We start from the raw sequence: 27,888 nt of genomic DNA on the forward strand, positions 1-27,888 counted from the left end.
CGAAAACAGTAGACTGAGTCGAGGGCTAGACGCACAGCTCGGCGCAGTTGTGGTGTGAAAACAGCGGAGAGGTCGAGATTGAGGGTCTTGGTCATACAACACCAAGTACGAGAACGAGCAGGGTATTAGTTAAGGCCCAGGCAGGGAATTGTATGGGTAAAGCTGAGGATGGATGAGGGAACAAAGAGGATGCGAGTTCGGATGGAATGGCCTTGTGTCCAACTAGCGGGATGCAGTAGTAGTGGATCTGGGATGGAAGATGAAAGGAAAAATGGAAGCCCGACCAGAGGCGCCATTGAAATGCGGAGGCAGCGCCCAGCCCAATTGATCGAGTAGCCAAGAGGGACAGGGCTCGGGCTTACCCAGTAATGACGAGTTGTTCATCTCTCGCGGGAATTTGACAGACTGACAAAGATACCAGTGTATATCCAGATTAGTGGTTTGTTCTGCTGGTGGTAAATTCATACCGTGTCCGATAGAATGAACAGTTCTCATCATCTCAAGAGGTCATCGACTGTATCAGAGAAATTGTGTTGATAGCTTTGTTGTATGATCATGGTGTTTTGAGGACGAGACGATAATGCGACTGTCAGACGTGGCAGACTATCTGTAGGCTGTGGCCCTAGAGTGCGACCTTTAGGCCCCCAACACTGCTCGCCCCCAGACTGTGTCACGGGCTTAGGCTTGCCCGGAATCATGAACCCTTCCGGCAGCCTTCTAGAAGCCTTTCGCCAGGCGGCGGACGCTGATCTAAAGGTCTCTCTCCGCGGATCTCCCTACCCGTAGACGACTCGTTTCTGTCCCCTTTCAAGCAAACACACGACGACCCTGCCCAACCTGTTTGTTATGACGGATAAATAAATCAGATGCGTAACACTCTCCACTTCCATTAGGATAGATGGGAGGCGCAGCTGAATTGAGGCAGGTCATCAAATCGTTATCTCTCTGGCATATTGTACAAATTACGCTTTGTTTTTGCAAAGGGTGGAGCGCTGTCACTGATGGCCAGGGCTTCATCAATGATCACCACCTCTAGGGACCTCGACTCTGTCGATCAATACCCCTTCGACCATGTCGATCCTTTGTGTCAAGACCTCTTTGTGGCTTTGACTCTTCGAAGGTTGTCCATACTTTCAGACTTCCATTATCGGCATCATATGGGTCAAATGTTCGTCCCGTTGCTCCGGCATCGACCACCCAGTGCATCTCATCTTCCCCATACTACTCCCTGTCCCACGCTCGCTATACGGCACATGCTACAATGCTGTAATGCTGAAAATGCGCACACCCAGTCGCTATGCAAAGCATATGGAAAAAAGACCCGTGTTGTGAAATTGTCGGTCGTGATTTGCTGGACTCATACCTAGCGCTCGAGGCTAGCCGCCTGTTTGAATCGCTTAGCCAGGTTTTCAGACGGGCTGCCAGCGTCACCAGATTCATCCTCCGATTCCAAAGACCATGGACGTTTCAAGGGCCGCTCACCATATGTTTCGAGAATCGCCATTAGGGTTCCCCATCCGGAAGACTCGGTTAGATGAACGGTATCTACCTGATCACGCTTGGTCGCGACACTGCACAAAAGTCGTTCCTCGTCCTGTGTGCGATGTTAGCCAATAATAATCCATGATACCCTGACTTACCTTGCTGAACACTTCCATGCCGTGCAGGAAGCATAGCAGATGAAAGTCTGAGATGGCTTCCGCTGATTGAGATGACCGGAGCTGTTTGGCAACGTCTCTAGGGTCTTGCCCTTCTGCGACCGCATCCCTGTTCTCGACAGGGAATCTATTGTTCTTGAAAAGAGGAGTGGGATGAATGGGCATTCCTGCCGTCAGAGACACTAACAGATACTCCACTGGGAAGCTGGGTTTGGCATTCTCCTGCACATTTGCACCGTATTCGTTGATACGTCGATAGAAGACCTCGGGGATATATCGAGTCTTGCCGTCAACTCCTTCGTCGTCTTCAGACTGCACGAGCATCACACTGGGGTCGGCAGAAGGTTCCACAATGTCGGCGCGCACCATTTCCACAGCGGCATTCGAGGCTTGGTAGGCATTGATTGTGATCGACTGTTCCTCGTCACCCGTCACCACACATGTCACAAAGCTTGAGCCAAATCTGCCAGTCTCGCTCCACTTCGAAGGCTTCGAATACTGTGCTTGAAGGCGTGCGGCAAATGCAATTTCGAGCGAGGCCAGGAAATACGAATCGATGTGTCGTTTGCAGACAGCCTGCCCTTCTCCATCCTCGGGAGGCATTAAATCCGTGAAAATGACCCCGACGCGCTCGAGACCACACAGCCTGGCGACCTCGTCGACCTCTTTCTCGTTAGGCCATTCGAGTAAGGTGAGACCGTCCACTTCGCACATTTGTGGTGGCTCGTATATCGCTTCAACGACAGCCTTGACGCCCAAGGGTACTTCAGTGTATTCCTCATAACGACCATAGAGAAAGCCTAATCTTTGAGCACCGGATTTGCGCCAGAAGTCAATCAACTTGTCCACCATGTCGGCGGAAGCAAACTCGACATGATCGACCATTCGGAATGCTTGTGGCTGCAGTGTGATGGCACTGGGTTGACATTTGGAGCAAATCCCTCCCGGCCACGGAGGATGGCCAGAAGGACAGTCTTTTTTCACCCTGTAGTATGGCTCTGATAAAGGTGGCATGTACGAGCTTTTCAATTCCGGCTTGTTCGTGGCTGCATTGATTTTACGCAGGTAGCTGTGGAATGAAAGGTGCTTGATCTTTCGTTCGTCCAGATACTTCTGATCGTAGGGTTCCAGCGGTTGACAATTGTCGCACATGCCCTTTGGACCATGCCGGCACATCTTTTGATCTCTAGGCCGCGATATCTTCCCATCTAACTTGTCTAATCGATCATCGATGGCTGACTGTTTTACCACCTCCCAAGGATTTCGTACGAGTGTGGGTGATGTGATCGTCGGCGCGGCGATGGAATCGGTAGGTTCTGGTAGCGCGATTGTTCCATTCAGCTTTCGAGGCGCAGACGCCTTATCGTCGGCTGTGTGTCCGTTTGACATTTTCTCAACGTTCTGGTATCCGATGTACAGCTTGTCTCCGTGTCTGGAAGATTTGGTCAGTTGACCGTTCCCAACTCTTCTTCAGTAGATACATACGAAAGCCCAACCTGTCGCAATTCCACGCCTGGCAGGTCGGCCAGACGCCGTTCCCTATCCGGAGCCGGCGTCGAGCTGACAGGCTTGTTACTGAGTACAATCGTGGAGGCATCGGTATCCGGAGGTAGATGGGCAAGAATCTCCAGCAGGGTCAGTCTTCGTTCACCACTTAGAGTGTGCTCTTACCTGGCTGGTCAGGGAGGAAAAGTGTTCTTTTGGGTCGACATTCAACCGGAATTGTCCCCATTTTGATTCGAACCGTAGTAGCATCGTGGAATAGGAAAGAGGTAGAGACACTGAGTGGAGATGTGCGATGGTACAAGATGAGGCGGTGCGGGCGAGATATGGCAAGTCGAAATGAAGGTGATGATACAGTGAGTTTAGCTTTTTGGGGACAAGGGCAGTGTGTCTGGATTATATGACAAGAGAAGTGCAAAGAAGCAGATGGCGAAACTGGCAAGACAAAAGTAGCAAACAGGCGAATGTTGATGATGTTTTTCTCAAGGCGGTACCTGAGAGTGATGAGGCTCTCCGCGTCAATGTCGCAGGCCGTTCGCCGCTACTTGACAGGCTCCCAATGTTGCGTCATCCCTTCGCTAATAACCCTATAAACGTTAAGAGCCTTTCGGTTCCTATAGGTACTGTAGCCTTGCAGCACCAGTAGCACGAGTGCCCAATTTGCTTTCAGATCTGGTGCAGTGGACAACGAGTTTGTTATATTATGGTGCTGCAACGAGTACGGGTTCATGCTTGTTCTGCTAGTACGTATATCCATGCTCCCACTCCAGAAAACGCCTGCTTTGCTTAGAAGATTATTTGAATAGGCATCATCGGCATCATGCTCTGTGAATCAGGACCGATCTCACCATCATGACCCCTTGTACAATTCACCCAGTCTCTTCTCCAAGAGCTTCGCTCCTTCTGGCGACCGCCATACTTCCTCCGAAGGGGCCCCCTTCACAATATCCCATGCCAACAAATTTTCCGTCACCTTGGTCAAGTCCTCCTGTTTTCGTTCCCAGTCTTTGTCTTTCTTCAAATGGACTCCCGACGTAACGACAACCAGGGGTACGTTGGGATCTTGAATGTTTCGGGCGCTAACCACCTCGTTCTTGGTGAATGAATCGGCAACAAGGTTCTCCTGTAGTTTGTTCTTGAGGAACTTGCCGCCTTGATAAGCTGACCTGCCGTACACTCGATCTTCCTTTGTACGACCCTTGAACAAAGCTCCAGCCAGTCGGTCAAGACCAAGGGGAGAAATGATTCCGCGACCCCAGAGCACGAAGCCTCTACCGGCACCAGCAATCTTGTAGAGAAGGTCCTCATGCAGTCCATCGATGAACATCATGCCCTTGATATCACGTGGGTGTCTTGCAGAGAAGACCCGGCTGTAAATGCTGCCTATGCCGGCAGACACAAGGATCCAAGGACCATCCTCGCCTGCAATAGCTAATGCCTCCGAGATAGCATCGGCGGACATGCCAGCTGAGTGGGGAGACGGCGCATTGTCGGACCAGCCCAAGCCAGGTCGATCCCAATAGCAGTAGCGATCGACTGTGCCATTGGTGTATGCATCATACATCCAGTCTTCAAAGGAGTATTCGACTGGCATGTACCCTCCTTCAAGCAGGACCGTGGGATTGGGCTTGCCATCGGCATTGAAAGTCTGGTTTCCGACGCAGGCCAAATGCACCGCGTACTTGTCACCGTCGACGAGATAGCGCTTTCCGGGAGCGGACAAAGTCGCGTCTCTTGACCGCAAGACCAGGACGGCGGTGAGAAGAACGGTAATGGCGACGAAGATGACCATGAGGACTGTCGCCGTAAGGACTGCGCACCATTCGCGGAGGGTGCGACGGGTCTCTTGGCGGCCGGTAAGGCGTTCTTCCTCCTCGGCTTTGCCCCATTTCACCGTTCTGTTTGTGACGACATTATAACCACCTATCAAAGCAGCCCAAACAACTGAGGCGACACCAATCCAACCCTCTTCGACTCTGATGCGTGGCACGGCCAGAATGATGATCATGTCAATGAGCAGAAGCACGGAGATAGCCATCTGGAGAATGCTCATAGCAGTGGATGGAGATGCGAAGAACAGGAGAGCCGTCACGATGTTGCCAATGGTGAGAGTGGTATAGGCGACATCGAAGAAGCCAGACCCTCTTGAATGCATCGACGGCGGGCTGACGAAGATAGAGATAAAGAGCAATACCCACCATAGGCAGGTGATCATGAGAAAGAAGACCTCGAAGAATCGCAGAGCTCGAACGCTCCATAGGTTGTAGGGTGATACCTGGAGAAGACATCAGCAGCTGCAAACAACACTATCTAGTGAAAGACTTACAGCAGGGTCATCTGGGCTCAGATACCCAACCCCATTCTCATGACGAGGCAACAATCTCGTTCTTTCGTTGGTATCCTCGGACGGCCTGCTTGGCTGGTCCTGTGAAGTTGTTGCTCTTTGATCGTGGCCATCCTCTTCATGCTGCTGCTCATCGTCGTTTTTGTTGCTTCCCCATAGTGACACCATGGTGGGCAAGTTGCCCGGTGCTTAGCAAATGTGTCGGAAAAGGCGTAAGAAGCCTTGAGGTCTGAACCAGGGCTTGCAAGGGCAACAGCTTGGAGGAATCGACTTCGGAGGTGCGGCGAGGTCAAAAACTTTGGCGCTTGGCCAAAGAACAGGATGATAAAACCTTGTAGCAAGATGTGTGTCTTTTCGAAAAAAGAATTAGTCGACGACGAAGAAAGGAGGAGCAAAGCAATAGTGGTGACGAGGAGGTGGAAAGCTGCAGGTGCGCAGTTGGTCCAGGTCTCAAGCCCTCAAGACGTCATCTGGAAAGTTTGAGGACGGCACGAGATTGTTAGCTGCAGCACGCACGACCCCGTTGAAGCTTCAAGCACTACTAGCCACAATACCAACAATCACTACACCAGGGATTCCCTGACTGTAAGCAGTGTCTAGGCGTCCCAGTACGCGGTTCTGTCACGTCGTCGAAGGCATACAAAGTCTCCCAAAGTGAACCGTATCTTGATGAAATGGATGGACGACTGGAGCAGAATAAGAGGTAAACGGAAAAGATTGCCATGAATCTAGGCGCATCTCCAGCTAACGTCGTCTATCATGCCTCCCCACCAATTCTACCAACCTGGTCCCTGCCGGTGCCCATCGCTTTCGTTCATCCATCCAATCCTAACCCCTGGACGGCCCATCCTGGTACGCAAACGCCCATCACCAGACACCGCCACACTTGCGAGCTCCTCAGCCTTGTCTCAAAGATCCCGCCAGACATTTCACCCCATGTACTGTATTCTGTGGTTTTCGATTTCCTGCCAACGTTCAAGAACTTATCTCTCATGCTTCTGCTGTGGCTTGTGTTGAGGCAACCACGGTTTCTTTACATGAGTCCCTGTATGACTTCACCTGGAATGTAATCCACGTCTTCGACTTCGGCAAATACCGCCGCCATGATGTCTACTCCTCTTAGAAGGTCTTCTTCGCTGATGGTCAATGGTGGACAAATTCTGACGCGGGAGCCACCCATATTAGCACTGGCGAGAACACCTCTTTGCGCCAGCAATGCTGCGATTCTTCGTCCGGTAACCTTGGGTGGTCTTGGTTCGATCACAATGGCCAAGAATAAGCCACTGCCTGAGAACTCGACCACATAGGGAAGATTTAGAGATCGGAGTCTTTCCAACAAAAGTCGTCCCAAGTGTTCAGCGCGTTCAGCCAGTTTCTCGTCCACAAGCACATCAAGCGCGGCAAGCGCTGCTGCACAACCCGGAGGATTGTTGGCCATTGTCGTGCCGATTCTGCAAGAAATGTTGAGTACATACCCAACCAAAAGCACGAAGACTCACTCGAAAGGGCTTATGAGGTCCATAACGTGAGCAGGACCCATGACGCCTGACATGGGGTAAAGACCGCCAGACAGTGCCTTTCCGAGGACCACCAGGTCGGCTTTCGAGCCGTCTCGTTGGTGACTCAGGTTGGTTCCTGTCCTGCCAAAGCCAGTCTGAATCTCATCTGCGATGAACAGGACGTTGTACTGTTTGCACAAGGCCGCGACTTCGCTGATGTAGCCCACCGGCGGGACGATGATGCTGGGGCACATCAGCAATGGTGGGTACGCATCGAATCTTCACGCTCGAGGAAAGCTCACCCTGCTGAGCCTTGTATTGGCTCAATCATGAACGCCGCGATCTTAGGACCATCTTCGGTGAAAGCTTTCCGTAGATCATCAATCACTCCAAATCGTACCGCTGTTCCACTTGGCGCAGTTGATCCGACATTTGGAAGGTAGTTGCTGAAGTCTTGGAGTATGTTGTCAACACAGTATTCGACAACACCTATGGGCTCGAGGCACCTACGGTCTGCTTTCTTGCTGGCCAAAGAGACGGTCGACAAGGTGACGCCATGATAACATGCTGCCGCTGTTAGGATGTGGGCACTGCCATCTCGAATGCCTTTGACGAAAAAGGCCCATTTCCTCGCAATCTTCACTGCGGCGTCCACAGCCTCTGCTCCGCTGGTCATCCCCACGAACTTGTCGTAACCAAAGACCTGAAAAGGGTACTTCAGCCAGGAGTCTGAAAAGGCAGGGGGGCTGATACCTCACCAAGTCGCTTTGCTAATTTTCCATACAAGGGGCTGTGAAACGCAATGTTAACGCATGCAGCGTCTTTCATGGCCGCTACAGCCGCTGACTATACGTGGATGGCCATGTCCCATGTTCACCACGGAGTACATGCTCAGCTATAGGCGTGTCAGCTGTCTTCTGAAGTCTCGCAGATCGGACCCCAAATATTAAGTACAAAGTCTAAGTACTCCTTCTCATCAACGTCCCAAACAGTAGCATTCTCGGCCCGGACGATGGCGACCTGTTGGTGATGAGCATATTTGACGACAGCGAATTGACACGTATCAGACCGGAAGAGGTGCAAATCCGCCAGCAACATGTTCTTGGTAGTCACTTAGGACTGCTTGCGTCTTACCTGACACCGCATAGGACGGAGTTGCTGATGGCATTCTGTTATGCCCAAGTTTGTGGCAACCTTTTAACAAGAATTGGTGCTGGGACAGAGCGTCACAGTGATAGTAGATGCTGAGTATCTTCCAAGGTAAGATAACCAGATAATGGAGGTTCGAAGGCTGCAGTGTCGACAACGAAACACCGATAGCGGGAAAATCCGCACTGGGCGATGACATTCGCTGGGAGACGTGCTTAGCAACATCGCACGAAAGCCTGGCCAGAATTCGTGTGTAATCACTGCAGATGTGATATGGAGGATGGACGTGTGATATAGCTAAGAACTTGTGCCGAAAAGCCTATGGCCCGGGGACCCGACAGATATCAAGTGCAGACGCACAACAAGCTATGAACCTACCTGTGGCCCCTTGATCCATCCATAGTAAGTGTCGTTGCTCCTTGAGCATAAACTCTAGTCATATCGACACAGCTGCCGCTTGTCGTGGTGATTGGCGTTTCTTGCATGACTTCTCGCTCAACAGCACCTGCTTGACAAGACGTTGTCCATGACGTAGAAGACATACGGTCTTTTCGTGCCTGTGTAGAAAACGCTGTCAAATTAGCACCTATGCCCATCTAAGCAATTCCACGCACTCCGAACATGAGTGTCTGCAAGCCTTGGGAATGTACCACATGCTGGGCTGCCAAACAAAGAATGTTCGGCTGTGTCAGGTTGTGGAGCGGAATGGACGCTCTCATGTGTGGTGCTGTCTCTTCTAGCATCCTTCAACGGACGTGAGCATCAGGGCTGAAACCCTGCAAACTGTCTGGCCTGCTCATAATAGAAATGCAACATGATGCTCGTGCTGGCTGAGTCGTATAGGTGGTAAGGGTGCAGTGGTACTTACCGTTGCCTCTTCCCTTGGTCGACCTTTTCGGTCTGGCCTGGCCACCAAAGTGCCTGGCTCAAACCAGAACCGCTCCTGCCTCTTCAGAGTTACCAAAACTCTTGCTCTTGCCGTGACTGTAAGATACTGCGATCGTACCTACCTCGAATGAAATGTTGAAGCAGAACATGACGTGGACTGTAGTTCTCTCCTCAAGATCTCCTTCTCATCGGCATTTCCTTCTCTTCAACGTCTTCTTCTCTGCTCCCATCACCAACGGTCTCCTCTCATCAACACCACTCAGTCTGCTTTCGTTAATGGCAAGATTCTCTTCTGCTCCTCATCATGAATATCACCCGCGGCACAGAGTCTCAGCTCATCTATTACCATCGATGCTTCTTCAGCATGTTATGTCTGTGTCACCATTGTCAAACTGTGCCTGCTACAACCAAAGACCCTCTGCCAACGAAGGTAAGCATCAATATTCCAGCACCCCTTGTCTCCATACTCTTCTCTGCTCGAGCACTGACATCGGAGCAGCCATCATGCTGTGCAGCCTCCTCAGCACCCATCTCTCGGAACGCATCTGCAGCCAACCCCTCCCCTCGATGAGAAATGCCCTCTTCCAACAAAACCCGTCGCCATCTCTATGCCCACAACCTCGAAGTCAAAGTCAGAATATTTGGCCATGTACCTAGGTACTCTTGACAAGCTCATCACTCTTTGAATATGTGGGACACTAGGGACACAAAAGGTGAGCTTGCTCACAGGTCGATGACCAATTATGAGTTAGGATGTAAGGTGACAATTTTTGCAGGTCTAGGCCCCTTTATACCACGAGTCCGCAACAGAGCTCCATGTCTTTGCCCAGAGTTGGGCAAAGAGTCCAACACGGCTGTCAGGTTGGCTATCGTCCAAGGTTGGTTGTTGGTTGGTGGTCCCCGTTCAGTGTTGGTTGTTGGTTGTCATTTAGGGTTGCCTGAGGCGGGGGACGTCCATGATATTCTGCCTACCAGTGATTTGAGAAAGCTAGTCGAATGACTCATATTGTGAATGTAAATCAGCTTGTGCAGAGTACGTTGAATGCAATCTAACTTCAACATGTCATGGTTGATCGAGGTTACTGTAAAAGCGGCGCTGGCCGGAAAAGGTACAGTACTACCAATAAGGCCGCCTAAGTGAAGGTGGACTTCCCGGAACAACCATACAAGACCTACATACTGTATCTAGGAAGCCGGACTATCGACTCTTCGATCCCGAGAAATGATGATGGAAACAGTCTGAGTATGAGCGACCTTCAGCGTGCATTTGCTCGCTCTCACCTAGCCCGACTACCGCCCGATGCGCCTCCGGTTTTCGATGAACGAGAAGAGCATGATGAAAGCCAGGACGAAGTGCTCCCCCTTCCGCCAGAGTCGCCGAATGATTCATCCTCCTCAGCCTCATCAACATCATCCACCGGTACCATAGTCCCATCACCCAGCCAAAAACTATTTGAAAGGCCGAAAAGGTTTGGCACAACAAGCCATTTACCTCCCTTCAGACGTCCTAACTTTTCGAATAGCTCCTCGATCAAATCTCGTTCCGCGCCCTTACCTTGGGACGATTTCTTTGCCCAATCACTTTCTTTCCAGCAAAGGACGCCGTCAGAAAACATCAGTCACCATGCCTATCTGACTCCACCGACATCTTCCGGTCCCCTTATCGTCACACATCATGGCGCTGGGTCTTCAGGACTATCATTTGCTGCTTTTGCCTCCGAGTTCCTGAAACTCATCCCCAGCGCTGGCGTGTTGTCACTCGATGCCAGGGGTCATGGTCAGGCATCTATCACAACCTCGTCCGGCAGCTCACCTTCAGCCCCAGATTTGAGCTTGACCACGCTAGCTAAAGATCTGGCCTTTGTTGTGAACGCCGCCAAGGCACACATGAAATGGGCAGCCTTACCAGATATCGTGCTTATCGGCCACAGTCTTGGAGGAGCTGTAGTCACTGAGGTGGCCCATGAGCGACTCTTGGGCAACGCATTACTGGCGTACGGAGTCCTGGACGTCGTCGAGGGCTCCGCAATGGATGCACTTTCCAGCATGGATACTTACCTCTCAACAAGACCAAGATCCTTCCCAACCCTCGCCTCGGGCATAGAATGGCATCTAAAGTCTAGGACGATCCGCAACACCACTTCTGCTAGGGTATCTGTGCCATCCCTGCTGCTTGAATCGAAAGTCACAGACAAATGGTCGTGGCGGACAGATTTGGGCGCGACGAAGCCGTTCTGGGAGGGCTGGTTTGTTGGGCTGTCGAAGAAGTTCCTTGAGTCTCGTGGCGGCAAGCTGTTACTCCTCGCCGGCACCGATAGACTGGACAAGGAATTGATGATAGGCCAGATGCAAGGCAAGTACTCCTGTCGACATATGCTACCATCCAGACGGATGACTGACATCATAGCAGGAAAGTATCAGCTACAAGTCTTTCCAGAGTCCGGCCATTTCATCCAAGAAGACCAACCCGCCAAGACTGCGCAGGTGGTCGCCGACTTTTACAGGAGAAATGACAGGGTCGGCCTCGTCCTTCCACCGAAAGTGGATGACCTGATCAAACAAGGCAAACTCAAGCCCGCGGAACACAAGTGATATGTACACGACGTCGGGACGGGTGCTTGCAGCTTCTATGTAGTTGGACAGCTCCGGCCACGCAGCATCACTTCAAGGATTCTCTGCTCAGCACAGCTTATATTGGGCGATCTGCGTCCCAGCCGGAATGTCAAGATACTAGCAATCGAGGCAGTCGTTCGAGCATGTACAGAGCCGCTTCGATTCGTCTCCAGCAGTCTGACCGGTCCAGCACGTACTCCGGGGGAATTATATATGGAGCCTGAGCAGTTCGCAGAAAGTGTGCCTATGAGCCGGCAAGGAGAAAGCTGCCAATTACTTCGACATGGAATAGGAGATACCCTAAGAGCAGATCCATCTTCACAATATATCTCTACCTCCTTTTCTTGAATGTCTTGCCCTTGGGTTTCCCGGCGGTCTTCGATTTACTCTTCTTCCGGTCCTGCCTATCCCTCCTAGCAGCGTCCTCGCTGCCTTTACCCTTCCTCCACATCTTGCCTTCCACACGCTCCTTGTGATCATCCAGTCTCTTCTTATCTTTATTGCTCAACCTCTTCTTCTCGCCTTTGACCTTGACTACTCCGTTAGGCCCGTTCAGCTCGATCAAACCCCGACTCTTTGCATTTAGCTTCTCCTTTTCGCTCTCGAACCACGTCCGCCTAGGCCTGGCCAATATCTCAGCCTGGTGCTTGACCAAATTCTCGCCGCGGAAAAGTTCAGTCTCAGTCTGTGCAAGCTGCTTCTCCTCCTTTTCTTCTCGCATGATCTCTTCGATGTCTGATTCCAGCTCTTCAATCTGCGCGGTCATCGCGTCTACTTCCTCGACATCCATCGCACGCGAGACCACCTTGGCGCCCTGCCCTCTGGCGCTCTTCACTGCTGCTTTGACGATCTTCCGATCCGGCTCGGCGGCAATAGTGCAGGCACGTCCAGAACGACCCGCACGAGCCGTACGTCCCACACGATGCACGTAGATCTCGTGTGTCTGTGGCGCTTCATAGTTGACCACCGTCATGACGTTCTTGATATCGAGACCTCGACTGGCCAAGTCGGTTGCAAGAAGATGCGTGGTCTTTCCCTCGCGGAAATCGTTGACAGCGCTGATACGCTGGTCTTGCGACATGCTTCCGTGGAGTTCGCCGGCCTTGAGGCCCAGAAGTCCAAAGATGATTCGGACTCGATGCGCTTCTTTCTTCTGCCGAAAGAAGACTATCGTGCGCTCGGTGAAAAATTTCTTGCAAAGTACGCATAGTGTCGGTAGACGCAAGGTCTCCCTGCCCGGCCTGAGGCGGACGAACTCTTGGGTGAGACCGGCGGTTGTGCTCTTCTTCGCGTCAACGGATAGCCGGACTGGACGATTCATGCCTACGCGGACGAGCTTGTCGACGCTATCGGTCATGGTGGCGGAGAAAAGCATGGTTTGCCGGCCCTTTGGGATCGTTTTCAAAATTTCGTTGAGTTCGTCTTCGAATCCAGTCTCCAGCATCCGGTCGGCTTCATCGAGGACTAAGATCTCAATACTCTCCACGGCGAAACTGGCTGAGTTGCGCATGTGGTCTATGAATCGACCTGGTGTAGCGATGACGACGTCGGGCCGCTTCTTGAGGACGGCCTCCTGCTCGCGCAAGGAGAATCCACCGACCACTTGGGCGAATGTGATGTCGGTGAAGCGGGCGAGTGCGATGGCCACATTGTAACACTGGACAGCCAGTTCACGAGTTGGCATCAGAATGGCGACGCGAGTGGTTGGTACTTTCCGTGGGCGGTAGAGTAGACGTTCGAGGATGGGCAGAAGGAAAGCCGCCGTCTTGCCGGAACCTGTCACTGCGGAACCCACGACATCTAGACCTTGCAGCGCAACGGGTATGGCTCGGACCTGAATGGGAGTGGGCGTGGTGAAAGATAGTGTGGCTAAGCCTCGTAGTATAGGTCGTGATAAGGAGAATTGCTGGAACGAGGAGACGGATTTGAGGTTGGGTGTTTTGGCCTTCTCTTCAGGAGCAAAGAAGGCATCTCTCTTTGCCTGCTCTTCTGGGTCTGCGTCTGAGGTTTGTGACTCGGCATCCGATTGTTCGGAGGCTAGATCGTCTGGATGTGCGGTGGGAGAAGCAACGGAGTCGTTGTCAGAGGCATCGTCGTTCTCAGCCTCCTCCCCGTCAGCAGACTCGGCGTCGTCGTCTTCGTCTTCGCTGGCAGCTTCGGCACCGAACGTGTCGGGTGCTAGTAGTTCATCGTCGTCGAAGTCTGGTATCTCATCGTCACCATCCTCATCGTCGGCCGGAGATTCCTCGTCGTCGTCCACTACATCATCCGTTGCCGCGACGGGCTCCTTGCCATTCGTCTGGGATTGTCTCTTTGCAGCGCGACGGGCAATCAGCTCGTCAATGTCCACGCCCTTCTTGTTACTGGATTTCGTCTTTGACACACTCTCGTTGGCACCCCATCCATCGAAGTCCTCGAGGTCCTCGAGCGCTGCGTTTGCACCAACTTCGAACTCGAAATCAGAATCAATGGCGCCGTCTTCTACACCTTGGTCTTCTTCACTTTCTGCCTCGGACGCTGGTTGAGGCTCAATGTGCTTTTGGCTTTTGGACTGTGTTTTCTGTCTCTTGCTTTTGGCTGTCTTCTTGGATGGTTCGTCTCGCTTGCGCTTCGTTCCTCGATCATGGTCGGATTCGGACTCGCTTGGTGGTGCTTCTTCGGCGTCCGACAGCGTCAAGACAAACTCGTCCTCTTCTCTGGCCCGGACCATTGTGTGAGATATACGTCACACGCTGGCTTTGATATTGATGGTCTATTCCAAGAAAACATCTCCGTACTTGGTCCCCAATTGCAAAATAATTTTTTGGCTTTGCGCGGGGCGAGTTCCGAATGGGGAAATTTTCTGGAATCACGGGTTCGTCCGGATAAGGACTCTACAGCACGGATATCGCGCACCCACTGAATACTTCACGGCAACACCATTTCTCAAGTCTTTTCGATATTTCCTGTGACTTGATTTACTTCAAAGTGGGCAATGTGGCTATCAGCCCGACCACTCCGACACTGAAGTGACTGTTTACACCTGATTCAGTCATTAACGGATCATGTCACTTGTCAAACATCGCCATTTGCTTGGTCAGGACTTGAGGTACAACTCGGTAGTCAGACCTTACTGAACGCGGATTACGCTGTCATGTTGAGGTGCTGCAGCTAGTTGGCCAGGTCGTCGATTGCGAACATTCCAGTCTTGTTTCACTGATTCTGTAGACGGCCCCAACGGAATTAGCCGAAGCCATTTCTGCCAATGAACCTCCCACGAGACAAATAGGTACATGCACGGACGAAGATGACCCTTCAATAGCAAGCAAGCCGGCAGTTGTCGCCATGTAACCAGATGTATTCAGAAGGTAACTAGGTAACTATACTTCTTTCCCCTATGACTGAAGCCTGGCCGGCTATACAGCCAGGTTACAGCTCCGCGAGAAAGCCGTAGTGACGCGGTGCGATTCGGGATGGAACACCGAGAGTCTTTGTCGCAATGCAGCTATCAGCTTGGTAAGGGTGGTCCAATGTTGCACTTTTCAGCACGACTCTATGCATACCTGCCGGGGTACTGAATACTCCAATATCCGCTGACGACACTGACATTAGCACGTAACTGTGTGGTCGGCCATTGTTCATCTTGTCACAATGTTTCATGACAGCAGGACTTCAATCGAATTGGTGAGAAGATACCCTGCCGCGTTGGACGACCACGATCTATATAAGTTCGAACCGGCACTCGCCGGAAATATGAGCAACGGCAACTACGGACGCCTGTGGCACCGTCCAGGATCAAGGGCCGATTGCTGTACAGTGGCTTGCAGTAGCTTTATATGACAAGACCCTTGAGAACAACCTCTTTTCGTGACCGCTACTTCGATACGCAGGCCCGACAACAAATCGACCTCGGTCGCCTAATGCATGCGAATCTGTTGAAGAAGAATCGCAGCTCAGATGAGTGCACAATGCAGATCACAGATGATCGTCCAGACTGCAGCAGCCCACGAGGGAATCCAGAACATGGTCTCTCACCACGCAGGGCTAAGCCATAGACAATTGCGGGTCAGGCTGAGGTGATCGAGAAGGATCGTGGGTGGCTTGCTCGTCGTGGCGAACTCGCGTAGCACGAAACACTTAATGGCTCATCAGGTCAAGCAAAGATGATGGCGCATTGTATGGCGTCGCTGCATCTGGGCGGAGTATACTGTACACAACACCCTGCCAAAGTGAGGACAGGATATCTACTTGTGAACTCCTGAAGGTCAGGTTCCTGCTGGTGAAAGCTTAGTTTACATCTCCACTGAACGACGGCCCGTCGTTAGGCAGATAGATGGAGTTGGTGAATCGAGATTGGAGATGGCTTTTGTTTTGTGGCACCACCAGATGCGGTCGTCCTGGCCGTATCTGCAAAGGCAGCAGAGGTGGGTAGTAGACAGTTGGATTTCTGCAGACTGGCATGCATCCACCAAGACTCACACCATCGCCCATACCCACAACCATACCCACGGCCTCGAAGGACGGTGGTTCCTATCGGCCAATCCTACGGGCTGATGTAGGCATCTTTCTGCGGTTCCACGTTCCTTTATCAATGGATTTGCGCCTTATCAAGCCCACCACACGTACATCCCACTTCTGGGCCTGAACTATGGCCTTTTAACCGGCCATGACCGGCATAATGACCTATCTTTGACGATCGGGGGTATCCAGAAAATACACATGCCCACGGACCTGTTGAGGATCCTTGACTCAAAGCAAGAAATGAATTATTTGCCTTTGGTGTTGAGACCATGAAGGGAGAACTACTGCCGAGTGGATTCGCTTCCAAGCACACCGCTGTCTATCGGAAGTCCTAAACCAGACATGGGTAACTTGGGGGGTGTGCGCCCCTCGTCAATCACGTCAGTGCGAGAAAGGGAAAAAAAATATTGGGAGAAATGCCGGCCGGTGGGCAGGCTGACTCTGACTCTGACTCTAAGTCTGTTCCTAACATCACGTTTAACACATGCAACCAACTGTCAAAACGGCCCTGGCACTGGCACTGGCACTGGCACTGGCATCTGAAAGGCTCACCTCAGGATACTCCAAACCCAAGACCATCTGGAATAGCGTCCATCCCAGTCCCTATCCCGAACGGAACCTAGCAAACAGCTGCTGCATTCAGCTTCCTCCACTACTACCACTGTGGATTGCATGCCTGACTGATTCGTCCTGCATCGCCTGTTCGTCCTGTGCAACGGTGCTCTTTGTTGTCATCCCGATTTTTTCTCTCGTCTGTCTCATTATTTATCCTGCTATCCGCCTCCCTCGTCCAGCTCGTTTCCTGCTCAGCATGACTCTTCCTGAAAATCCAGACTCAAGTCATGGCTCCGCGCGATCAGAGCCCCATGCCACCACCACCTGTATGTGGACATTTCCTGCCTGCACATGTTCAGCCTTGCTAATCATCGCTATAGCCTCCCAACTCTCCGGTCCTCAAGCGTTGCCGGAACTAAAGGCTCGAATCAAAGCTGGACTGAAGACGTATCCAGACTTTCCCAAGGTGTGACCAAGCACAATACTAAATAAAGGACGCCGCTCACGGATCGGGTCCAGAAAGGCATTTTATTCGAAGACATTCTCCCACTCTTCGCCTCACATAGCCTACATCAAGATCTCATCCGCGCATATGAACTTCAAGTTCACGAGAGCTTCGGCCCCGACAACCTCCCAGATGTGATAGTCGGCCTCGATGCCAGAGGTTTCCTCATCGGACCGACTTTGGCTTTGAGCTTCGGAGCTGGGTTCGTACCAGTAAGAAAGGCCGGGAAGCTGCCTGGCAAACTCGAAACGGCAGAATATGAGAAGGAATATGGTACGGATACATTTGCCATGCAAACCGACGCGATAAAACCCGGTCAGAAGGTCCTGGTTGTGGACGATCTGATCGCAACCGGTGGATCGGCCTCAGCTGCAGGCACTCTGGTTGAGAAATGCGGCGGAACCTTACTCGGCTATATCTTCATCATCGAGCTCACCTTTCTGAAAGGTCGGGATAAGCTAAACGCACCCGTCTACACACTGTTGGAGAGCCAGTCATAGTAGCGACCACAGGATGCTACCGAACCAGGCGTGGAGGACGTCCAGGACAACAGGACGCTTCAAGTCCGCCAGCGCCAGCCATGAGCAACTCAGCCGTGTCTTTTCAGAGCCCATGTGGCTGTTATACTACGCTTGATCTGCGCAACCAAGCTATACGTTTTACCCGTTTCACTTATTGCAAGCGATTTGCTTGCACCAAAAGATATCTCGCTGTCATCTTCCGAGTTTGTCAACATCGCACAAGCTTGCTGGTCTCTGTGATCACCAAGGCAAGGCAGCCACGGTCTGCGCCAAGGAGGGCCATTTCGAGGCGACCGCTATCTGTGCAGTGCGATACTGCTGAGGCCATTCTTGTCTTTGCAAAGAGAAGGGGAATATAGGTGTACGCATCACTATCGTCTCGCCGGCAGCCTGGAAGCTCTCTTCAACATGTAGTGATCCGGCTTGGTAGGCCTAAAACACGTCGTCTGAAATCGGAGTCTTGTTTTCTGTCCCGAAGCGGACAGATAGTTAGAGATAGACGATCAACCATCTTCATTGATGTTCAGGTTTCGCTAGCTTTTGTTTTCGCAGGCTCTAGAAACAGTGTATATGTATCAGGATGGATGTTCGATTGTGTCGCATAGAAAATAGGCATATGCACAAGTAATAATGTACTGTATGGCAAAGTCAAGAAAAGTGCTTTGAGTGAGACATCGCCAATCGTCACGTCTCCCCACATTGCGCCTGGTGCGCGCCGTCTCTTCCATGTTTCGAATCCAACTGAAACCCACGAAAATCGTCCTTTTGAGCAGGTCGATCGGCGTTTTTTTGCAAGCTCTCCTTGTCACTCGCTTAGCCTCTTCTTCCGTTCATCCTTCTCCTCGAGCGCTGTGTACAGAGAAGTCGGCCGATTCGGCCGTGGGCGGTCCTGGTCTTGTGCTCAAATCACGTAAAGCGACTCGCCTTCATGAAGTCCCGCCGAAATGTCTAATGTCAATCCCCAACTGGAGGAAGAATTGCGCAAGCTCGACGAGGAGCTGGAAGAAGGGGACATAACCAGGAAAGGCTATGAGAAACGCCGCACGCTCATACTTTCGCAGTACATCAGCCCTCAGCAGTCCCCGCAGCCGCAGTCGCGACTTCGAGTACACTCCCCTGATGACACTGATCATCCGGCATCCAGCGATGCCTCCCGGGCAGCCTCACTCGCCGCTCTCACGGGCAGGTCTGCGAGCAACCACTCGGGGAATGGAACAATGACAGAGGGCTATCCGAGCATGGCTCGACCGGTCTCAATTGTAAGGGAGGAATACAGTAATGATCCTCGAAGAAGTTCGACACCACAAAGTCTGGTCCAGAGATTTCAAGAGCGGGAAGGAGCAGGAGGAGGCAGGACAATGTCAGGATCGTCGTACGACAATCGCAATGAGACCTTTCAGACTGCGAATGAGGCCTCTCGTACTCAGACACTCATGAGCCAGAACTACGCCTTTAATCCCGACACCCAGCCTAATTACGCTGGCGCAGACACCAGAAACTCTACCATGCTGGAGCAGGGGTATTTCTCGGACTTTGCTGGCCAACAAAGAGAAGACCAACAAGAAACCTATGGTGGCAACGTCCACCGCTATTCCTCGGGCGAGGTAACTTCCCCAACTGCGCAGATTCCACCACCTTTCTTGGGTGCTGGAGAGCTGCCGGGAGGTGCAGCGATACATCAGATGCCCCTTGAGCCTCGAGAAGTTCCTTTCGCCATTTGCGACCCCCATGACTCCCACATTGAAATGTCCAGTTTCGAAAACATTGCAGCTGTGCTGCGGCATCGAGCAAAGACGAATCCCAAGCAGGCCGCATATTGGGTGCTGGATCAGAAGGGCAAAGAGCTTGTGTCAATAACATGGGACAAGCTCTGTAGTCGTGCGGAAAAGGTGGCCCAGGTCATCCGGGATAAGAGTAGCCTGTACAAGGGCGATCGTGTGGCATTGATCTACACCGAGAATGAGATCATTGAGTTTGCCGTGGCACTCCTGGGCTGCTTCATTGCGGGTGTCGTCGCGGTGCCGATCAACGACTTGAAGAACTACACTCGTTTGAACGTTGTGTTGACCTCTACACAAGCCCATCTCGCATTGACGACGGAGGCCAATCTGAAGAACTTTCAGCGGGACATCACTGCTGCTAAACTCAGTTGGCCTCGTGGTGTTGAGTGGTGGAAGACGAATGAATTTGGAAGCTATCACCCAAAGAGAAAGGGCGAAGAGCCTCCTCTCGTAGTGCCTGATCTAGCATACATCGAGTTCTCTACAGCCCCAACTGGCGATTTGCGGGGAGTTGTCATGAGCCACAAAACGATCATGCATCAGATGGCGACACTGAGTGCGATGATCACATCCGCGACGAGCAATACAAGAGCTGATACCTTCAATCCTTCTCTACGGGACAAACAAGGCCATCTGATCACAGGTTCGAGACATGGAGAGACCATCCTTAGCTATTTGGATCCGAGGCAAAGCATCGGCATGATTCTGGGCATCTTGTTGAACGTCTATGGCGGTCATACAGGGGTCTACATTGATCAGCGTGCGATCGAGACAGCTGGTCTTTACGCGAATCTGATCTCCAAGTACAAGACAACCCTTCTGGTGGCGGATTATCCTGGCCTGAAACGTGTGGTATATAACTACCAAGCAGATCCGATGACGACGAGAAACTTCAAAAAAGGGACTGAGCCCAACTTCAGCAGCGTCAAGCTATGCATGATCGATACATTGACTGTGGACGCCGAATTCCATGAGTTGCTTGCAGACCGCTGGCTCAAGCCGCTCCGCAACCCCCGGGCCCGCGAAATCGTCGCGCCGATGTTGTGTTTGCCCGAACATGGGGGCATGGTGATCAGCATGCGCGATTGGCTTGGTGGAGAGGAAAGAATGGGCTGTTCATTGACCCATGAGATGGACCATGACCACGAAGTCGAACAGAAGAAAGAAGACGAAACTTCTAACAACAAGTCCGCCTTTGGTAGCAGTTTGCTCGGAGGTGGCAGCAAGCCAAAACCACCCAAAGAACGCTCGACAGAAGATCTTGGTGAAGTACTGCTGGACAAAGAGGCTCTGAAGACTAATGATATCGTTGTCCTAGCTATGGGTTCTGAGGCGCGCGCCAAAGCCGAGTCATATCCGAATGCTGTGAGGTGCGGAGCCTTTGGCTATCCAATACCTGATGCTACTCTAGCAGTGGTAGATCCGGAGTCTGGTCTAATATGCAGTCCGAACTCTATCGGTGAGATCTGGGTGGACTCACCTTCACTCTCAGGCGGGTTCTGGGCACTGCCTAGGCACACCGAGACGATATTTCATGCACGTCCCTACTGCTTCAAAGAGGGAAATCCAACGCCGACAGCCATTGACCCGGAATTCCTTCGAACCGGCCTGCTTGGCTGCCTCATCGAAGGCAAAATCTACGTACTCGGATTGTATGAAGATCGTCTGAGGCAAAGAGTCGAATGGGTCGAATCTGGTCTCGCGGTGCAGGAACACCGCTATTACTTCGTTCAACATCTCATTCTCACTATCATGAGGAATGTGCCCAAGATTCATGACTGTTCAGCATTTGATTGTTTTGTGAATGACGAGCATCTTCCAATCATCCTTCTCGAGTCGATCTCCGCTTCGACTGCTCCTGTATCGTCAGGAGGTCCTCCGAGGCAACTTGATATTGCCTTGCTTGAATCCCTAGCCGACCGGACAATGGAAGTGTTGTATCAGGAACATCACCTGCGAGTATACTGTGTTTTGATCACGGCGCCCGGGGTTCTGCCGCGGGTAACGAAGAATGGTCGACGGGAAATTGGCAACATGCTATGCCGTAAAGAATTTGACAACGGCTCGTTGCCATGTGTACATGTCAAGTTTGGCGTCGAACGAGCCGTCCAAAATCTACCATTTGGGGAAGACATCAGCGGTGGGATCTGGTCTGCAATCGCGAGCGGTGCTCGAACACAACTCCTCTACGACCAGGAGACGCAATGGTCAGGTGTCGATCCCAGAGAAGTCGTTATTGATGATCGAACGTCCACGGCCCTAAGCAATTTTACAAACATTTTCGACCTCATGCAATGGCGAGTGGCCAGGCAGGCCGATGAACTTGCATACTGCACAGTCGATGGCAGGGGTAAGGAGGGAAAGCCGCTCACCTGGAAAAAGTTCGACCTACGAGTGGCGGCTGTGGCATTGTACTTGCGGAACAAGGTGAAGATCAAGCCAAGCGACCATGTTGTTCTGATGTATACCCACTCCGAGGACTATGTCTTCGCGCTTTATGCTTGCATGGTCCTAGGAGCAATCGCCATTCCGCTCGCGCCTTTGGATTCGAATCGACTTTCCGAAGATGCACCAGCTTACCTTCACATTGTCGCGGACATGGGTGTGAAAGCGGTTCTCTGCAATACCGAGGTCGATCATCTTTTTAAACAAAAACCCGTTTCGCAGCATCTCAAACAATCCGCACAATATCTCAAGACCAATATTCCCAACGTGTACAACACCACAAAGCCCGCCAAGCAGTCACATGGCTGTAGAGACCTCGGTCTCACCATGACTCGTTCCTGGGTATCACCTTCCAATCCTGTCATCATTTGGACCTACTGGACACCAGATCAACGCCGAGTCTCTGTCCAGCTAGGACACGATACGATCCTTGGAATGTGCAAAGTTCAGAAAGAGACTTGCCAGATGACGAGCTCAAAGCCTGTCCTGGCCTGTGTTAGGAGTACTATTGGCATTGGCTTTCTTCATACGGTCATGATGGGTGTCTACAATGGAAGTACTACCTACTTGATATCGCCACTCGACTTTGCTCAAAATCCTGGTTCCTTATTCCAAGCATTGTCGAGGTATAAAGTCAAGGATACATACGCCACGAGTCAGATGCTGGATTTCGCCATGGGTCACGTTGCTGGCAAAGGCTATTCCTTGCATGAGCTTAAAAACTTGATGATAATCACAGAGACTCGGCCACGTCTCGACCTCTTCATCAAAGCAAGAACACATTTCGCACAAACCGGTCTCGAAAGAACGGCTGTCAACACGATTTACACGCATGTTCTCAATCCGATGATAGCGTCTCGTAGCTACATGTCCATTGAGCCCATTGAGCTTTGGCTTGACCTACGAGCTCTCCGAAGAGGCCTTATATATCCAGTCGATCCGGACACCGATCCAACAGCGTTATGTATTCAGGATTCGGGAATGGTTCCCGTGGCTACGCGGATAGCTGTCGTTAATCCGGAGACTTGTCAATTGTGCCACGTCGGCGAATATGGCGAGATATGGGTGCAGTCCGAAGCATGCGCGAAATCGTTCTACATGTCCAAGCAAACATTCGACGAGGAAAGATTCAGTGGCCGCATTGCGGGAGGCGATCCAAATCAGACCTATGTCCGCACAGGTGATTTGGGCTTTTTGCACAATGTCACGAGACCAATAGGTCCAGGCAATCAGCCTGTCGAAATGCAGATCCTGTTTGTGCTGGGAAGTATTGGAGAGACTTTCGAGGTCAATGGCCTCAATCATTTCCCGATCGACATCGAAAATAGCATTGAAAGATGTCATCGAAACATTGCACCGGGCGGTTGCGCCGTGTTCCAAGCTGGTGGATTGGTCGTGGTCCTGGTCGAGGTCTTCCGCAAGGCATACTTGGCCTCTATTGTACCGGTCATTGTCAATGCTGTCCTCCATGAACATCAAATCATCGTTGACATTGTCGCTTTTGTTGGTCAAGGGGACTTTCCTCGGAGTCGACTGTCAGAGAAGCAACGGGGCAAGATCCTGGCGTCGTGGGTGACCCGAAAATTGCGCACCATCGCTCAGTTTGGTATCCGGGACCCGGACGGTCCAGACTCACAGGACTTTGGAATACCCGCAGAGCGGAAATCCACGAGCATAATCACGAAGACTCTCAGTCACCAGGGCCAAACAAGGATGTCAGTGGCCTCGGAGTCGCAAAACAGCATACAGCCAGATAGACCAGTCGGCCGCTCCAACCCAGCCCCAGAATTGCCATTTTCGCTGCCGCCCAATCATTACCAGATCGATCCTACAGGACTCTACGACGAGAGAGAAGCGCAGGCCGGTGAAAAGAATGGAGGAGTTTCTCTGACTGACAGGCCCTACACTCTTCCAGAGGGTGCTGTCGAGATGCCAACGATGAATTACAATGACGACGATGAAAAGAACAATCCCTATATGACGGACGAGAAGTTCTTCGACCCCAATGCGGATTCTGTGGAGCTAGAAAGGCAATTTGGGGAGTATTCCCGTTCTGGGTCACAACTCGACATCGACCAAGGAGGGCCTCCTCGACTTTCTCTCGTCAATCCGGATCAGTACTCTTCGAATGGGAGCAACGAAAACACTCCCACGTCGTATACAGCTACTGCAACGCCAACTTCGGCACTCCCTCTTGCTTCCAGCTTGGATAATCAGGAAGCAGACTTGGAGAGTCCATATCAAGACCAGGGCAATCCCTTCCGGAACTCCATACCCGCATCCGTCCCGAGTTTTGACTTTGTTGCGCCTATGCGCAGTCCGGCTCGGGATCAAAAGACGGGCGTCTCTGCGGCTTACAATCAAGTTACTTCTCCCACGCTAGGAGGACGTGCTTTGCTTCCAAGCCAACAGGCGCGACATCCTAATCCTGATGTGCCCGAACCGTTGCGGACATCGAGACAAGCCTCTGGTCAGTCTGGAGTTTCTTACGAGGCGCAAGACTTGCCTAGAGAAGCATTGGCATATGCGTCGGCTTATGACGGGAAGCCTTCTCCAGAGAGTCAGCACAGAAAGAATTTACTTCACCCTGAGGAGGAGCGACAAAATGTGGATATGACTAGTGTTGCTGGCAGTATCAGAAGACGTTATGATGGAAGTGGCTATGATGACTATGACTATTGAGCGTGATGAGGAATTGGGATTGTGGGACATGTAAAGAATACGAGCAGTTGTGAGACGAAATGGCCGGTCTGCTGTTAGTGACTGGCCAGCTTTGTGCATATGAAAAGCAGAATGAAGTGACATGAATAAACAATGAGATTGTTCCTCGTAACTCATGACTTGTGTCGTGAGGATCCGCCAGCATATGCGCGTGTCGAGTATGTGGCACTCTGCTTACTAGGTACTACACGTCTTCTTTGTCGTAAAGTACGGTACATTCCAAGAAGCATTGCGTTGCACCGAGCAAGGCTGCCCAGGGACGGACGGGGTTCAGCCTCGTCCCTCACCCAGACTGACGTTCACACCTCGGCAAAGGGTCATCCATCGCGCGGGGAAAATCCACCTCCACATACGAAATGCTCCTGACGTCCGAACGGCCACGACATCGTGACCTCTCGAGGGCGGTTAAGTAGTCACTGTGATCAGTTGTGAACTCGAGAGTTGTCTTGGGGACGCATCAAAGGACCTTTAATACTACATACCAACCCACTGATCCCAGTCTAGAAGTCTCGTATTGCAAACGAACCGCAGTCATGCCTCCATCCACTATGCGCGCAGTGGTGCTCAAGGGTAACTACGAGGTATGTTTGCGTCTATGTCCTTGGCCCTTTGAAGACAATGTCTGCACTGGGCTTTTGTATTCGACTCTGAAGACTTCTGTGCAGCTATGGAGGTAGGAGTGCTAATTGGCATTGAAGGTCGCCGTTGAAGACAGACCATACCCCAAACTCCAAAAACCGACCGACGCGGTACTGAAGGTTTCGTCGACCGCTCTCTGCGTGAGTCCACCACCCATACTGAGGCCGTCAGGGCTCAAGGAGACATGAGCAGCGCTGATCTCAGGGGCTAGGGCTCCGATCTACACTTCTACCGCGGCCATCTCAAGTGTCCACCAGATTTTATCTGCGGACACGAGTTCGTCGGGTCCATCGTCGAGAAGGGCGACGGCGTGAGTAAATTCGAGATTGGCGATAAAGTCGTCGTGCCCTTTTACACGGCGTGCCAGGAGTGTTACTACTGCGTGCGAGGGCAGGCGAGTCGTTGCGCCAAGGGCGAGTTGTTTGGGAACTCGGTGCCCGCGAATTCGATTGATGGAGGGCAGGCAGAGTATGTGCGTGTGCCGCTGGCGGATTCTACGCTTGTGAAGACGCCGAAGGGTATGTTAAAACGCGAAGCCATTCTGGCGATTATTTCGGGATTTGAGATATGTGCAACTTATCTGACGCGTTGATTAGGCATTCCGGAAGAAATGCTCGTTCTCATGGCCGACATATTCCCAACCGGATACTTTGCGGCGTCGCGGTTCTTGAAGAACCTACCGCAGCGGGATCGTGAGGAGTTCACGACAGTGGTCATTGGGTGTGGACCCGTGGGGCTGTGTGCTATCACGTCTGCACTCACTATGGTCAAGACGGTGTACGCGATCGATTCTGTTCAGGAACGTCTGGATGAAGCCGAAAAGATTGGCGCCATCCCGATCAATCTTAATGACAACCCGGTCGAGAAGATCAAGGCCGCGAGTGGCGGACGGGGCGCTGACGTTGTCCTCGAGGTCGTGGGCCATACCGACGCATTTACGCTGGCGTTTGATATGATCCGCCCGTGGGGCCAGATTAGCTCGGTCGGCGTGCACACTGAGCAGCTCCCACTTAATGGATTGCTATGTTATGGCAAGAATGTCACCATGGCGTTTGGTCGGTGCCCGGTGCGAAGTATCTTTGAGGATGCCCTGGAGGTGCTGGTCAAGGAGCAGAAGAAAGTTGCGTTCTTGTGCGGGAAGACCATGTCCCTTGAGGATGCGCCGCAAGCATATAAAGACTTTGAGGCGAGGAAGGTGCTGAAGATCATCTTCAAGATGCCTGGTGAGGCGACGGGCGAGAACGTCGCTGATAAGGTGTGAAGACACCACTATTTGTGGCCTAGTTTGACCAGGGATGCTACTCCGACATTGTATGATGTTTACCTCCAGAATTTCTTGCCCCAGCCGCCTTTTCGAGGTCCCCAATTGTCGTGGGTTACTGCTTCGATGTCGTCGACGCTCAGGTAGTCGACTCCTTCTCGTACGAGTACACGCCAGATGTAGTTGCGCACACCGATTGGCCAGGCAGGGATGCCCCAGTAACGGACTTTAAGCCCTCGAGCATGAGCGCCGCGGATCTGCCCGCGCAGGAGATTGAGCTGGGATTGTGATAGTGACGAGTGCCATGGGTAGCCGATTGACTTGATGAAAGAGACGGAGGCGTAGTATGAATTTGTGGGGGAGTAGATGGCAGGGTCTGCTGGTGATGTCTCGGGCTCTTCGAGGATATTTGGGTCGGGATGTGGGTCGGCTACTGTATCGACTGAGAGCATAGAGGGTGACGGCAAAGCCATAAGGTCGAGTGGCGCATCGTAGAATATATCTCGATGTGTTGAGTTCTGAAGGATTCGTTCGAAAGGGGCTTCGCCTGAGACGACAATCGTGAGCGGCCTATTGACTATGGAGCTCGCCCTGGCGTATGTGAGGAAATTTTTCTCACGGAAGTCGGCAAGGTATGAAGACAGCACCTCCCACGTCTGTCCCGGGTCGTTCTTGAAATCAATAAGCAAGACGAGAGATTGCCTTGGGTGATCAGCGAAGACACCATTGCGCACTGTAGAGATAGGGTCCAGAAATTTCGGTACGACATTCTGCTGATCCAAGATGTCTCTCAACGGTTCCAGGTATAAGCTTCCAAGAGTTCTGTTGCGCCGAATGCCGGCAATGGTGTGGGCGACATAGAGTTCCCCTTCGAAGTGCCAAACGTCTGCTTCAACTCCAGTGCAACCGGCACGTATGGCGCTGAATAGAGGTTCTCGTCGCCAGTAGTCGTTGTGAGAGTGACACATAATTGGGTGGACATCAGCAGTGAGTGTCTCGCTCCAGTGTTTCGGGAGGGACGAATATGCACTGAAATCCTTGATAGGGCCAGCAACCAAATCGATGAAGTCAGGCATCAAGGCGTCGACGGCATTGCAGACAACGACAAGGCATTGCAATAGCCCACTACCGCAGTTCAGTCAGTGGAGTCAAAATGAGAGGATGCTTGCTTACATTAGCATCAGGATGAGTTTGAGAAGGTCAATCGTTCTGGATCCTGATCTTGGGTGCATGGTCGCATATTTCCTGCTCACCGGGAATTTCGTACGAGATGGAAACAGTCCAGGACTGGACCTGGCGTCGGCAG

The 27,888-nt window shown here is 51.9% G+C and overlaps 10 protein-coding genes across 10 annotated transcripts; 5 read left to right on the top strand and 5 right to left on the bottom strand.

Annotated features, from left to right (window-relative positions):
* Nucleotides 1-900: 900 nt before the first annotated feature.
* On the bottom strand, nt 901-3,656 carry EDD37DRAFT_615480 (NPL4 family-domain-containing protein). The gene is made up of 5 exons (XM_062815600.1): nt 3,330-3,656; nt 3,144-3,283; nt 1,641-3,090; nt 1,483-1,594; nt 901-1,384 (listed from the first exon to the last, which is right to left on the bottom strand). Exons 1-5 carry the CDS (start codon nt 3,411-3,413, stop codon nt 1,377-1,379), a joined length of 1,794 nt encoding a protein of 597 aa, XP_062674781.1. The 5' UTR covers nt 3,414-3,656; the 3' UTR covers nt 901-1,376.
* On the bottom strand, nt 3,657-5,948 carry EDD37DRAFT_615484 (uncharacterized protein). The gene is made up of 2 exons (XM_062815601.1): nt 5,488-5,948; nt 3,657-5,436 (listed from the first exon to the last, which is right to left on the bottom strand). The coding sequence occupies exons 1-2, from the start codon at nt 5,671-5,673 to the stop codon at nt 4,012-4,014; spliced, it is 1,611 nt and encodes a 536-aa protein (XP_062674782.1). The 5' UTR covers nt 5,674-5,948; the 3' UTR covers nt 3,657-4,011.
* A 590-nt stretch (nt 5,949-6,538) lies between these two features.
* On the bottom strand, nt 6,539-8,172 carry EDD37DRAFT_655225 (pyridoxal phosphate-dependent transferase; the record flags this gene model as incomplete). Its single annotated transcript, XM_062818748.1, has 8 exons — nt 6,539-6,956; nt 7,005-7,247; nt 7,307-7,457; nt 7,515-7,707; nt 7,758-7,850; nt 7,882-7,899; nt 7,959-8,024; nt 8,074-8,172. 8 exons carry the CDS (start codon nt 8,170-8,172, stop codon nt 6,539-6,541), a joined length of 1,281 nt encoding a protein of 426 aa, XP_062674783.1.
* An 849-nt stretch (nt 8,173-9,021) lies between these two features.
* EDD37DRAFT_615492 (uncharacterized protein) lies at nt 9,022-10,066 on the top strand. Its single transcript, XM_062815602.1, has 2 exons — nt 9,022-9,100; nt 9,164-10,066. Exon 2 carries the CDS (start codon nt 9,174-9,176, stop codon nt 9,696-9,698), a length of 525 nt encoding a protein of 174 aa, XP_062674784.1. The 5' UTR covers nt 9,022-9,100; nt 9,164-9,173; the 3' UTR covers nt 9,699-10,066.
* A 37-nt stretch (nt 10,067-10,103) lies between these two features.
* On the top strand, nt 10,104-11,809 carry EDD37DRAFT_25223 (protein phosphatase methylesterase 1). Its single transcript, XM_062810695.1, has 4 exons — nt 10,104-10,150; nt 10,231-10,510; nt 10,565-11,394; nt 11,452-11,809. Exons 2-4 carry the CDS (start codon nt 10,287-10,289, stop codon nt 11,631-11,633), a joined length of 1,236 nt encoding a protein of 411 aa, XP_062674785.1. The 5' UTR covers nt 10,104-10,150; nt 10,231-10,286; the 3' UTR covers nt 11,634-11,809.
* Nucleotides 11,810-11,985: 176 nt separating this feature from the next.
* EDD37DRAFT_644680 (adenosinetriphosphatase) lies at nt 11,986-14,364 on the bottom strand (the record flags this gene model as incomplete). Its single annotated transcript, XM_062817535.1, has 1 exon — nt 11,986-14,364. The coding sequence occupies one exon, from the start codon at nt 14,362-14,364 to the stop codon at nt 11,986-11,988; it is 2,379 nt and encodes a 792-aa protein (XP_062674786.1).
* A 2,601-nt stretch (nt 14,365-16,965) lies between these two features.
* Nucleotides 16,966-17,714, top strand: EDD37DRAFT_644681 (phosphoribosyltransferase-like protein; the record flags this gene model as incomplete). Its single annotated transcript, XM_062817536.1, has 3 exons — nt 16,966-17,035; nt 17,090-17,175; nt 17,229-17,714. The coding sequence occupies 3 exons, from the start codon at nt 16,966-16,968 to the stop codon at nt 17,712-17,714; spliced, it is 642 nt and encodes a 213-aa protein (XP_062674787.1).
* An 857-nt stretch (nt 17,715-18,571) lies between these two features.
* EDD37DRAFT_25302 (uncharacterized protein) lies at nt 18,572-24,945 on the top strand. The gene has a single exon (XM_062810702.1). It carries the CDS (start codon nt 18,680-18,682, stop codon nt 24,641-24,643), a length of 5,964 nt encoding a protein of 1,987 aa, XP_062674788.1. The 5' UTR covers nt 18,572-18,679; the 3' UTR covers nt 24,644-24,945.
* EDD37DRAFT_25297 (chaperonin 10-like protein) lies at nt 24,930-26,612 on the top strand. Its single transcript, XM_062810700.1, has 4 exons — nt 24,930-25,263; nt 25,381-25,461; nt 25,533-25,839; nt 25,918-26,612. The coding sequence occupies exons 1-4, from the start codon at nt 25,216-25,218 to the stop codon at nt 26,580-26,582; spliced, it is 1,101 nt and encodes a 366-aa protein (XP_062674789.1). The 5' UTR covers nt 24,930-25,215; the 3' UTR covers nt 26,583-26,612.
* On the bottom strand, nt 26,613-27,711 carry EDD37DRAFT_25298 (uncharacterized protein). Its single transcript, XM_062810701.1, has one exon. The coding sequence runs from the start codon at nt 27,656-27,658 to the stop codon at nt 26,642-26,644; it is 1,017 nt and encodes a 338-aa protein (XP_062674790.1). The 5' UTR covers nt 27,659-27,711; the 3' UTR covers nt 26,613-26,641.
* Between the last annotated feature and the right edge of the window lie 177 nt (nt 27,712-27,888).

This window comes from Exophiala viscosa, assembly GCF_022695815.1.
Source record: "Exophiala viscosa unplaced genomic scaffold EDD37scaffold_1, whole genome shotgun sequence".
NCBI lineage: Eukaryota > Fungi > Ascomycota > Eurotiomycetes > Chaetothyriales > Herpotrichiellaceae > Exophiala > Exophiala viscosa.